The following is a 13,064-nucleotide window of genomic DNA, read 5'->3' on the forward strand; positions in this document are numbered from 1 at the left end:
CATTTATAATGTTGTAAATCCAAGCCCATTATGTATTCATGATTTGAATCCTGGGTTGTGTGAAATCTCAGAAATACACCTTAGACAAAGTGAATCTGTGAACTAAGGTGTAGGTCTACACTGCAAAAACTCAAAATCTTACCAAGTATATTTGTCTTATTTCTAGTCAAAATTATCTCATTACACTTAAAATAAGACACAATCAGCTACAGGGCAACATTTCAGTAAGCTAAAGGAACTTGTTTCAAGACAGTGAATCTTGAAACTAGAGAAAAACTAGAGATTTTTCACTTGTTCCATTGGCAGATTTTTTCACTTAATACAAGATATTTTAGCTTAAAATAAGTGAAAAAATCTGCCAATGGAACAAGTGAAAAATCTCTAGTTTTTCTCTAGTTTCAAGATTCACTGTCTTGAAACAAGTTCCTTTAGCTTACTGAAATGTTGCCCTGTAGCTGATTGTGTCTTATTTTAAGTGTAATGAGATAATTTTGACTAGAAATAAGACAAATATACTTGGTAAGATTTTGAGTTTTTGCAGTGTAGTAGGTTAAGTTGTGGTGATCCTCGAGTGGGGGGATTTGTGTTCATACTGGAGTGCAAAATTAAAACCAATGGAAGATGGACAAGAAAAGTTCAAAGCCATCAGGTCCTCAGTTTAGAAAAAAGAAAAAAGAAGAGGAGGAGAAATGAGCAAAAGATGCAGGTAAGCAGATGTGTCATTGGATAATGGCAGCTCATCCTGAAACAATCAGAAGTTAGTGAGTTACAGTTGCTCCAAGAAGAAATGGTAAAAATAGCAACAGTAACAGACTAAACTCCAAAGGAGGGACATGGGAAGATGGGGTAAGAGAGACAAACAACCATTCACGCTCACATTCACAACTATGGGAATTTAACCTGACTCCACTAGACATCATAGTGGCATGGTGGTTAGCACTATTGCTAAGGCAGCACACTATAAGCTAATTGAGGCAAAATATAACAGTCAAGCAAAGAAGCAGGTGTCCCATGAAACATGTTACAAGGAAAAGCCTAAAATGCCTTCAATACAGAAACTGGCAAAGAGTGAAGGGCAGACACAGACTAAATACACTGGAGGGAGGCGGATAATAAGACACAGGTGACACAAATCAGGGTGTTGCAGGCAGTCACAGCGGAGGGAAACACACAAGGGCATGATGTGACAACTGGAAAGACAAGGGAGCTGAATATGTCAAAATAAAATGGGAAACATGTCAAGCAAAGCATGGAAACAAGGAAAATATCAAGAAGAGTGTGTGAGATGATGTGTGACAGGCCATTTATCATAACTGAATGCAACTTTTTTATGATAAAATGGAAAATGATGATACTTTTTAAAAATTTGGGCTCAAATACACAGTTCTGTGATAAGCTTTTTAAAGCCCTCCTTCAGTATATAGACGATGAAGAAAATCTTCCTATGAACCAGCTTTTCTTAATTAAAATGAGCTTTAAACTCACATTCCTGACATGTGTCAAATCTTGGATATGAGGAGACTTCAAAGCTTCCTCCCTGCTGTTTCTTGACATTCGTGATGTCCAAGGTAGGTCAGATGAAGTGTAGTGGAAAAAAAAGCACAGCGACTCTAGTTCTTGTTACAAGGGTAGTCTAATTAACATTTTAATTAACACGAAATATTCTTAACTCAGGGCCATCCTTGGAGCCATGTCTGGGAAAGATTCATTACATTCAGTGTTAGTCTCTCTACCGCTGCCCTGTGACATTCTACTTTGACAAATGTCATCTTCAGGAAGAATAAAGAGATTTCAATGGATTACCCTCCCCGGTGTGCAAGCCAAAATGTTTTAGTTACAGTGGAGAGCATGTAGTTTTCGCAGCAGGCAGACTGAGTTGACATTTAAAAATAAACCCAGATGTTTGAAAATTGAAGTCATTTTGAATATGGATTTCAAACCATTCATTATGAAACAAACATGATGTGGAAGTACTTGATGTGGAGCTTGACATGAGACACAACTTTACATGTCCAATGGCTCAAAATAAATGGACTTCTAAGAGAAAAAAACGTAACTCTGAGACGGGATTGTTTTTCGTTTTATAGGTATTATTCACATGCAAGAAACTATCCCTGCATACTTGTTAAATATGTGCATTGAATTATTGAATGAAAGTATTTTTGGAACTGAGTACAATAACCTCTGTTTTATCTCAGTTTATTAGAAAGAAATTAGAGGTCATCCAGGCCTTTAGGTCTAATACTAATACTGTTTCTGTGCTGTGAGTTCCGAATCATCTCCAGATTATCAGCCAGTCAACTACTCTTTGAAGATTTTTTTTTAGAAAAATGGGTGTTTGGACATTGGCCTATAATTAGCTAAGAAAGCTGGGCCAAACAATGGCTCTTTAAGTAATGATTTAATTAGTGCCACCTTGAAGGTCTGTGCTATGCCATTAATAGAGATACATTGATTATATATAAATGGTAAATGGCCTGTATTTGTATAGTGCTTAAGACTGCATTAATTAATGGTAGGATTTGTTTGAGCAGTCTTGTAGGAATCAGCTCGTTGACTGTTTGGACACAGTGGTTACTGAAGTTAACTCAGAAATGTAATGATATGTCTGTGAAATGGAGTGAATAATTTTGTGCTTCAGCTTGGGGAGGAAAATTCTAGTATTTTATTAGTCTGTTTACTTTGCACTAATTAGCAGGTATCTTTCTAATTCAATTAATCGGCTTGATTTCTTGCAGTGGACACCGTGCACCATGTAAAAACCACCATTTATGCTCCACCACACATCAGTTCCTCACAGACTCATTGCAGCGCTATGAGACCTACGTGTTTCCAGCTTAATTACTTCAGCAGAAAATGTAGCCTGTATATATGTGATCTGCACAGGGCATGCTCTACAAACTACTTCTCACAGCTTGACGTATGATTCTAAATCCAAAAGTCCTCAACATTTGCTGTAATTATCATTAAAGCCACAGTTCACTCATAAACAGAAAATGTTCATGCTACCAATCTCGCCCCATAGTAATACTGGGGCTTTGAGACACCAGCTCAGTGAATCGCTAAATGAACATTTGTTTTATCTACAACCTGCCAGCTACCTAATGACTTAATTATTAATGTTTAATAAATCTTTAATTGCAGCCTCAGGTGGTTAATGCATCCACATAAGCCTCCTCACTCAGGTACCTGTACCAGGTTAGGGAACCAGGTTTACTGCATTACGACAGATAACCAGTTGCATATTTAGGCCAACAGGCAGTTTTCTATGAGGTGCCGTAAGGGACATTATTACTGAAACGCTCTCACACACACTACTGAAATTTTACTTCTCACACACACTACTGAAACGCTCTCACACACACTACTGAAACGCTCTCACACACACTACTGAAATTTTACCTCTCACACACACTACTGAAACGCTCTCACACACACTACTGAAACGCTCTCACACACACTACTGAAATTTTACCTCTCACACACACTACTGAAACGCTCTCACACACACTACTGAAACGCTCTCACACACACTACTGAAATTTTACCTCTCACACACACTACTGAAACGCTCTCACACACACTACTGAAACGCTCTCACACACACTACTGAAATGCTCTCACAGACACTACTGAAACGCTCTCACACACACTACTGAAACGCTCTCACACACACTACTGAAATGCTCTCACACACACTACTGAAATGCTCTCACAGACACTACTGAAACGCTCTCACACACACTACTGAAATTTTACCTCTCACACACACTACTGAAACGCTCTCACACACACTACTGAAATGCTCTCACACACACTACTGAAACGCTCTCACACACACTACTGAAACGCTCTCACACACACTACTGAAATTTTACCTCTCACACACACTACTGAAACGCTCTCACACACACTACTGAAACGCTCTCACACACACTACTGAAATGCTCTCACACACACTACTGAAACGCTCTCACACACACTACTGAAATTTTACCTCTCACACACACTACTGAAACGCTCTCACACACACTACTGAAACGCTCTCACACACACTACTGAAATGCTCTCACACACACTACTGAAACGCTCTCACACACACTACTGAAATTTTACCTCTCACACACACTACTGAAATGCTCTCACACACACTACTGAAACGCTCTCACACACACTACTGAAATGCTCTCACACACACTACTGAAACGCTCTCACACACACTAGTGAAATTTTACCTCTCACACACACTACTGAAATGCTCTCACACACACTACTGAAACGCTCTCACACACACTACTGAAATGCTCTCACACACACTACTGAAATTTTACCTCTCACACACACAACTGAAACGCTCTCACACACACTACTGAAACGCTCTCACACACACTACTGAAATGCTCTCACACACACTACTGAAATGCTCTCACACACACTACTGAAACGCTCTCACACACACTACTGAAACGCTCTCACACACACTACTGAAACGCTCTCACACACACTACTGAAATGCTCTCACAGACACTACTGAAACGCTCTCACACACACTACTGAAACGCTCTCACACACACTACTGAAATTTTACCTCTCACACACACTACTGAAACGCTCTCACACACACTACTGAAACGCTCTCACACACACTACTGAAAATCCAAGGCATTTCAGTTGAACAGGAAGGCGTTTCAGTTGAACAGGAAGGCATTTCAGTTAAACAGGAAGGCGTTTCAGTTAAACAGGAAGGCGTTTCAGTTGAACAGGAAGGCATTTCAGTTAAACAGGAAGGCGTTTCAGTTGAACAGGAAGGCATTTCAGTTAAACAGGAAGGCGTTTCAGTTAAACAGGAAGGCATTTCAGTTGAACAGGAAGGAGTTTTAGATGAACAGGAAGTTGTGTCCAGACCAGGAAAGTGAAGGAAAAAGTGGTACACTTCAAACCACTACACAGATGTCTACTCAGCAACCTGCTAGTAGCCTAAGTGAAGCAGCCGCATTACTCAACAGTATATTATCCTCAGCAGAGACCATCAGAACTTTGTCAAATGCCACAGTCGTGGGGCAGCAACCTGTTGCAAGTACCAGTGTGGACGGACTGGATAGTCACTTAACATCCCTCTTTCCCTCACGTCAACGTAGCAGCTTGCCCATGCCAGCGACATCTACAGTCAGGAGAGAATGTGCACCTGCACCACGTTATCAAACTCGGCAATGCTTCGGCAGCTGGACATCAGGCACCAGAAGAAAAAGGTAGTTACAAAGTTTAATGAGTTTGTATTCACTTGCCTGAAATGGGGCCATATGTAATAGTCGGATATTTAATAATATACTGCAGAGCTCGCAAAATCGCTAGCCCGACGTCCCGGGGCTAGCGATTTTTCCAGGCTACCAAAATCTATCTCTGCCCTGCCCGTCGGGCTATCGTAGGAAGGAAAAATATATGTCTATGCTTTTGCATTCTTTCGGAAATGTAGCTGGGTAATTATGTCATTGGCATCGGTGAGCCACTGTCAATATGTGACATATTGAAATCGCGTTTGAATTTGCGCTTGTTTTTTGCTTTCACTTTGCAATCACGCGAACTGTGTATAGAGAGCGACAGCACTGATTGGTGAGTGATGATAATTTGCGCACCAATTCCTCTGACATCGTCTTATTAATCGTTAGCTTACTATGCAAACATGACAAGTGAAATCTCCCGCAGCTTAAACATGTGAGAGGTTGATTGCGCAGAGAATCGCTGAGCGTTATGTGTGTGTGTGTGTGTGTGTGTGTGTAAAAGCAGCAGGATTTATATTTTAGTTCTGCTGAGCCAAATAAGACAGGTCAGGGTGAAGAAGTGACAGCCAAAGAAAAGCTTACCACAAAACGGAGAAGTTATGACAAATCAGACTATAAGGCAAAAAGAAAGTGCAGCTTTATGGTTTCATGGACAAAATAATTTCTGTGGCTGCAATGACGAGCTAAATAACCAGGGCTGCACATAAGTGGTCCGCAGGTGCGCATTCGCTGTCAAAACAAAAGACACGCACAAGATAAGAAGTTGCAACGCGTGTTTGCGTACATAGGATTTTCTGGAGGAGGACAGACATTTGTTTAGAACTCTTAAAGATGTCGAAGAAGCTCCTTTAAGCAATTACTTTGGTTTTCCTCCACCTCCAAAGAAATGTCAGAAGGAGTCCGAACCACAAAAGAAGCACGTATTCTCGGAAAAGTATAAAAAAAAGTATATAAAATTAACCCTTATGTTTGCCTAACTACAACAATTTTGTCTATGAAAGCATTCTGTGTAGGGGTTTGGATAGTGTTCTGCTGTCTGCATCTCAGTATTATTAGTTATCACTTGCTGTTGTTTATGGTATCTAATATTTATATTTCAGAGCTATGGCCCAGCAGCATGACCATTTCAACAAAGATGTTATACTACTTCCAACTCCATCATGGGGAGTAGTGTGCAAACAAGGTTCAAAATTATGGTTACACAAACATGGGCACATCCTCAGTGCTTTTGAATTCCAGAAGACCTGGGACAACCAAACTGTCGTGAAACACCTCAAGGAAAGCTTTGGTGAACGCCTTCCAGAGGATGTCAGGTAAAATACTATTGTTTATTGTTACTGTGTGTATTCATGTAATGACTTGTACTTAAAGATAATATACCAAAGTAAAGAAGTTTAAAATATCATTCATCATTATAAAAACATATGACTATACCAGTAGAATTTAAGTCATAAAAGCATACACACAAACAGAACAATATATAATAAAATATTTAACTAATACTTAAAATATTTAACTAATTAGCAATTGCTGTTGTCCCTATTTATTTTTTGTAGCCTCGAGTTTCTAATGGCTTGTGGCAATAAGCTGGTGTCTCCAAAGCTCCAAGTTGGTCAGGAGCTGAATGGGATGCTGATCCTAAAGGTTTTTAAAACCAAAGCCCTCTATGTAAGGCCATCAAGGACACTTTTAGTAAGTTACTAAAAGAATGAAAAGTAATCATGATTTGGGAAAAAACATGTCAACAATTGGGCTTCTAACAAAATAGAATATATTTATTTAAAACAAGTGTTTGGGAGCAATCAATATGGATATTTCTTATTTTAATCTTTTTAAGATAAGCTATAATTACTTGCTTTTGATATATGTTTTTGGTCTTTTTCTGTTGAAGAGTGAATCAGATGAAGACAAAGATCCTTCCCACATCAGCTACAAATCAGCATTAAGCAGTTGTGCAACTGATAAGGACAGTGACAATGATTGTTTTGAAGTTGATAGTTCAAAAATCCAACAAGACATGAGCAGCCAAGTCACTACAAGGTTAAGAAGTCATGTTAAAGGTGATAACCCTGGCACTAGCAGTGATGAAGAAGATGATACTGGGACCAACTGTATTCGAAGGAGTGTTGGTAAAAGGCAACGAGCAAAGCAAGGAAGTGATGGGAACAGCATTTGTGATGAAGGCTACATGGCAAGAAGTGATGACAAACCTAGCACAAGCAGTCACAGCAGAGATTTCAATGCAAGAAGTGAAGACATCCCTGCCATGAGCGTTAATGATGAAGATTATTCTTCATATTTAACTCTCGTGGCATCGCTTTCTGGCGATTCTTCAGATGATGAGGATTTAAATCAAGCTATAATTGCGAGCTTGGAGAATCAGATGTGAGTAACAAACATACAGAATTTGAGTTTGAGACATAATTTGGGCTTTCCAGAATTGTCAAATCAATATAAACCTTTAAAGCTTTAACTCTCTATGATCAGTGTGACACATATTCTCAAATTCTGTAACATGACTACATGGCTGATATATTTTATTTTCTGTTTTATTTCCTTTTTTTAGTGCAGAAAAAGTCCCTGTTCAAGAGATACTGCTGGAACTATCAAGCAAAATTAGCACAAAACAGCAGTGCAAATTTAATATAAATCGCTCTGCTGTGTGGGAGGGAGCCTTGCGTGGTTTTCAAAGGCTATCTTATGATCCCAACTTGATGATCTGTGTGAAATTCTCAGATGATATGGGGAAAAATGAGGAAGGGGTTGATTTAGGTGGGCCAAGGAGGGAATTCTTGAGACTATTGATGGACACCATTGCCAGGTCAGCCATGTTTGAGGGGAAAGAAAACTGCAAGAACTTGGCTCTTGACAGTACTGGTAATTACCTATTTTTCTAAGATTAATAGTGGGAACTGTTTAACTGATATTTATTTTTACAGGCAACATTACTGACAATTTTGCTTTTCCTTTTATTCTGTTGCTTTGCAGCTCTCAGAGGGGACTGGTACTACATCTCTGGGAGAGCCATTGCAGTGAGCTTGGTACATGGTGGTCCACCACCTAACTTTCTGTCACCAACAGTATTTTCCCTTCTGGTTGGAAATTCAGCAAATCCAGCCCTGGAAGACATAGCTGACCTGGAACTCTTTGAAAAAGTCCGAAAGGTCTCTATATGTTTATTTTATAAATCTTATAGTGAATTGAAAATAGTTTGTGTTCCAGTTTTCTTTTGCAGGGAATGTTTATCCGGATCAGTCTGGCCATTGCTGAATGCCAAGTTTTTATATTTTGCTGCTATATTAAACTAAGATTCAGTAGATAAGGGTAGACGAAAGAGTATATTTTATCATTTTTTTAAGCACATTGTAAACATATTAAAAAAATATGTGTAGTCATTTGACTTCCAATGTACGCGCGGGCATATTGTGATTGTGTAGACCACTGGTGGCTGGGTTCCTTCTAATAGGTTATAAGACTACTGAGTAACTTCCATAACAAGCCCTTCCTCTGCTCTTTGTGATGCTAGATATCTCAAAGTACAACCCTTGAGGACCTTGAAAAGTCAAAAGAACCTCTGCTTGATTACTTGGCCAATGCAGGATGCCTGAGGCCTATGCGTTCACTAAGAGACAGGGATCTGCTGGTACATGATATTGTCATGTTTCAGGTCATCCACAGGGTTCAAGGTCCATTTCAAAGGTATTTTGGTATTCTGTGTTTTTCAGATTAATTAAAATGTGATAAAAATCTTACCTATTAATCAAAATGGCCAGTTAATAACCTAGTATAACTGATTGTGCCAAATTGATAATATACAATTAACTTAGAAGCATGAAATTGCAGAATTATTGAATAAAATTTCTTTGTGCTGTTTATCCAGATTTTGTGAAGGTCTGAAAACTCTTGGGGTTCTCGAGAAAATGAGGAGGCATCCAGACAGTTTTCGCCCGCTGTTCTGCTATGAGCCACATATGCTGACTGCTGACCAGGTGGATGATCTTTTCAACATTCATCTATCTCCAGAAGGAAGCAACAGAAGAGCTGCTGAGGAGACAGTTGTTACCTTCTGGAGAGACTATCTCCAAGATGCAGAAGGTAATTGTCACTTTAGTGCACAATAAATAGATGTAACGATTTATAGGTTAGCATTTCTGAAATCTTTATTTTAAAGAACATACTCATATAACAATAACACCACATTACCCTCTTGGTTGTAGTAACATTTTTACATAGTTCTTTGAGACTATTGAAAGATGAAAAGCATGCTCTATAGTCATTGCAATAACAGTCATTAAGATTCTTGCTTTAGATTTGTACTCACTGACAATTTATGTTGGCCAAATGAAATAACCTTTTAACACTTTTTTCCTTCTCTGTTTTATGCAGAAGAAGAAGGACCTTCCAAATTACAGAAGATATTGGCCTTTGCAACTGGAGCAACTGCGGTGCCACCTATTGGCTTTTCCCCAGCACCCTCGATTGAGTTCATTCATAGAGGAGACGATGACTTCTCTTCTACACCAATTTTCCCTCTTGCCAACACGTGTGTTAACTGCATTAGGCTGCCACTGCATGTTTCATACCAGCTGTTCAAGGAGAAGTTTGATTTTGCATTAGGTAACACTTACGGCTTTGGCAGGGTATGAACACATTATGCTGGAGGAGTTTGCGTGTTTCTCTTTTGTATTGGTCTCTCTTTTGATTCAAAGTGAGTATTGAGTATTAACTTGTTAAGGTTTTAATATTTCCAAATTTACCTGCTTCAGTCAAATTGATGTTTTAAGACATCAATTTGACAAGAAGTGATTGTTCTTCAGGATTCATACAGGTAGATACCAATTGTTTAACAGCACGTCAGAAGTTAATTTAGATTGTTGAGTTTGAATATACAAAATTTGTGTCACTTTACTCATTTCATGTGTATGTCCATCGGTTTTTGATTTGGTTGTCTTTGTGTCTGTTTATTCTTCTGCCTGTGTCAGTTTCTGTTTGACAACAGAGCTGTCATTTTATCATTTTAAAGAAAATGGTTTCAATATGTTAGTTTCGATCACATATGTTTTCTGAAATGTTTTTTTTATATATCTTTTTTTTATTTTTTGCAAAATATTTTATTTAATGTAGAAGGTGTAAAAGTGAAGAAAACACATCTATTCCATGATTTCCATCATTTTCTAATGGATTCACTTGTTGAATTATGTTCATTGCAGTCTCATTTATGTTGATGTCAATAGCTGGAATATTGACATTATTGTTTGTTTGAAGTTCTGGTAATGGCCCTTCTTCATCAACGCCATAATAGTTATCAACATGAAAAATGTCATTTATAAACGACAGGATTCCCACATTGTTTGTGACACCTGTATGCCACAGCTGAAGAGGGGTCTGTCCTCCTTGTGTAGAGAGACCATGGTTGTTCCACTGATTGACAAATTCTGTTAATGCTCTTTCAATCCTTGGCAAATAAACATAATGCAGACAAAAAAGATGTAGCTCATTCAGTGAATCCAACATACCCTGTTCTTCCATAAAGTTAAAGATATTTATAAAGTGTCTTGATACAACTCTGTTGAGTTCTGCCCACAGTCTTTCAATTCTTTGGTTATGTACTGAAACACCTGTAATAACACTGCCTACTCCTCTTCTCTGTAACATAAAACGAGCAACCTGTATATTTTCCATACCATGATCACACCTGACCCTTAAGGGCAAACCAAAGTTTTGTATTCCTTCCAAAAATAATGACAAGACACTTGAGGCTCTGTTATTGGATAAGCAACGTAAGTATATGATAGTTCGGCTGAAGCCATCAACACAGCCATGCAGGACCAAGCGCCATCTAATCAATTTGTGGTTGCCGTCAAAATGCCTGTTGAGAGATCAGAAAGCATTACTACAGTTCCACATGTTTGTTCATATTATTTAGTAGTGAATTCCTGACCCTGTACTTAAACAAAAACTAGAGGTTTCATTTTGTACATTTACTTCAACAACAGCACACCTCTGTCTCTCACACACACACACACACACACACACGTGCACACACATACACACAGTGGCATAAAATGTCTTTTTCCACACTACGTTTACCTGGCACAATTGATGTTAGAGATTAAAATTGTGATGTAAAATAAAGGATTAAACAACTCAACAGTATATACATTAGACAACATCTAAATTGATGTACTATGAATCCCCCAAATATTTAACATACTTATATCAATTTCAGTTTTTTTGGTTATTGTTATTTTTTTATTATTATTATCTTATGCTGATCATATAGATTAACTTCAGTAATGTTTTGAATGAAGGACCATTAATTTTGATGTATTGTGTTAATACTTTTAAACAAAAGGCCTGATCATTTGTTTCAAACCAGTGAACTTACCATAAGTGGTTGGGGGCCTGAACACTATAGATCCTTCGCCTTATCGCATGACGACGTCTAAATGCACGTCCAATAGGATCCACTTCCTGTAGACTTTGTCTGACCCTCCAACGTTGAACTCTTAAGCCACGAGATCTCAGACTTCCAAGAATGTATACTTCCCCTGCATTTGGAGTGTTCTGTAGGATATCCGTCACAAGGCCATTCAGTTCTTGATTTGAAATATCCACATAGCTTAATGGCTCAACTCCCAAAGTTTGTCTGTGTCTGTACAGGGTTCTTCGACTTAATCCAAAGCATGATGCAATTCTCTGCCATGTCATACCAATGGAAACAAAGTGAGAAATCTGTTCAGCAGATATAGTGTATCGTGGCCGACCTGGATGACCACTCAAGGTGGTTGGGGGTAACAATCTGTGGGTCACATAAGCAGATCTCTGTCTAGCATCATATTCATGTAGCAAGCTGCAAAAGCATCTATACAAGGATTGTAGTAGGTTGGTGGCAACCCTATTATTGGGATCATATCGAGATACAGCAGCAAGAAATTCTGATAGAGTTCGTGTATGATCATCTAGCTCTCTATAAAGCCGCTCTTGTCTGATATTGTCCGAATTTTCATTTTGGAGCGCCCCAATACATTGCAGAGCACAAGTAAAAAATCTTTCAACATCTTCTTCATTGGTTCTCACCTCAAAAAACAAAGAAAGTATGTAAAAAATGACAAGGATCTGATGTAATTTCATTGTAGATGAGGTACTGTCAGACACAGTCTTTCCAGATTATACGGGCAGCTAGCATAGCCAGGATGCCCTGACTTGTTGCAATAGGCTGCTACCCTACAACAATGTTTGGATAGTCACTGATGAAGGCAAAATATTTTTCAATTATACCTCTAACAGACTGTTGTCGACGTCACCGCGGTGTTAGCTGTGCATTAATGTGTTATTTGTTTTTCCTCACCTTCCTGTACAGCTAAAATGCCTTCCTGTTCAATTGAAATCCTCTTGGTTTTCATTAGTGTGTGTGAGAGCGTTTCAGTAGTGTGTGTGAGAGCGTTTCAGTAGTGTGTGTGAGAGCGTTTCAGTAGTGTGTGTGAGAGCGTTTCAGTAGTGTGTGTGAGAGCATTTCAGTAGTGTGTGTGAGAGCGTTTCAGTAGTGTGTGTGAGAGCGTTTCAGTAGTGTCTGTGAGAGCATTTCAGTAGTGTGTGTGAGAGCGTTTCAGTAGTGTGTGTGAGAGCGTTTCAGTAGTGTGTGTGAGAGCATTTCAGTAGTGTGTGTGAGAGCGTTTCAGTAGTGTGTGTGAGAGCGTTTCAGTTGTGTGTGTGAGAGGTAAAATTTCAGTAGTGTGTGTGAGAGCATTTCAGTAGTGTGTGTGAGAGCGTTTCAGTAGTGTG

The 13,064-nt window shown here is 38.8% G+C and overlaps 2 protein-coding genes across 4 annotated transcripts; one reads left to right on the forward strand and one right to left on the reverse strand.

Annotated features, from left to right (window-relative positions):
* Positions 1-4,830: 4,830 nt before the first annotated feature.
* On the forward strand, positions 4,831-10,374 carry LOC113029793 (G2/M phase-specific E3 ubiquitin-protein ligase-like). Of its 3 annotated transcripts, XM_026180804.1 has the most exons (9): positions 4,831-5,249; positions 6,380-6,592; positions 6,836-6,971; positions 7,171-7,664; positions 7,846-8,156; positions 8,268-8,443; positions 8,806-8,978; positions 9,160-9,374; positions 9,666-10,374. In XM_026180804.1, the coding sequence occupies exons 1-9, from the start codon at positions 4,882-4,884 to the stop codon at positions 9,923-9,925; spliced, it is 2,346 nt and encodes a 781-aa protein (XP_026036589.1). In that variant the 5' UTR covers positions 4,831-4,881; the 3' UTR covers positions 9,926-10,374. The 3 variants fall into 3 exon arrangements, with proteins under 3 accessions (XP_026036589.1, XP_026036592.1, XP_026036591.1); XM_026180806.1 differs by lacking the exon at positions 4,831-5,249 and having other exon boundaries at positions 6,194-6,592; XM_026180807.1 differs by lacking the exons at positions 8,806-8,978; positions 9,666-10,374 and having other exon boundaries at positions 9,160-9,209.
* Positions 10,375-10,393: 19 nt separating this feature from the next.
* On the reverse strand, positions 10,394-12,650 carry LOC113029794 (uncharacterized). The gene is made up of 2 exons (XM_026180808.1): positions 11,668-12,650; positions 10,394-11,148 (listed from the first exon to the last, which is right to left on the reverse strand). The coding sequence occupies exons 1-2, from the start codon at positions 12,411-12,413 to the stop codon at positions 10,395-10,397; spliced, it is 1,500 nt and encodes a 499-aa protein (XP_026036593.1). The 5' UTR covers positions 12,414-12,650; the 3' UTR covers position 10,394.
* Positions 12,651-13,064: the final 414 nt, after the last annotated feature.

Source organism: Astatotilapia calliptera, chromosome 9 (assembly GCF_900246225.1).
Source record: "Astatotilapia calliptera chromosome 9, fAstCal1.2, whole genome shotgun sequence".
NCBI classification, from domain to species: Eukaryota; Metazoa; Chordata; class Actinopteri; order Cichliformes; family Cichlidae; genus Astatotilapia; species Astatotilapia calliptera.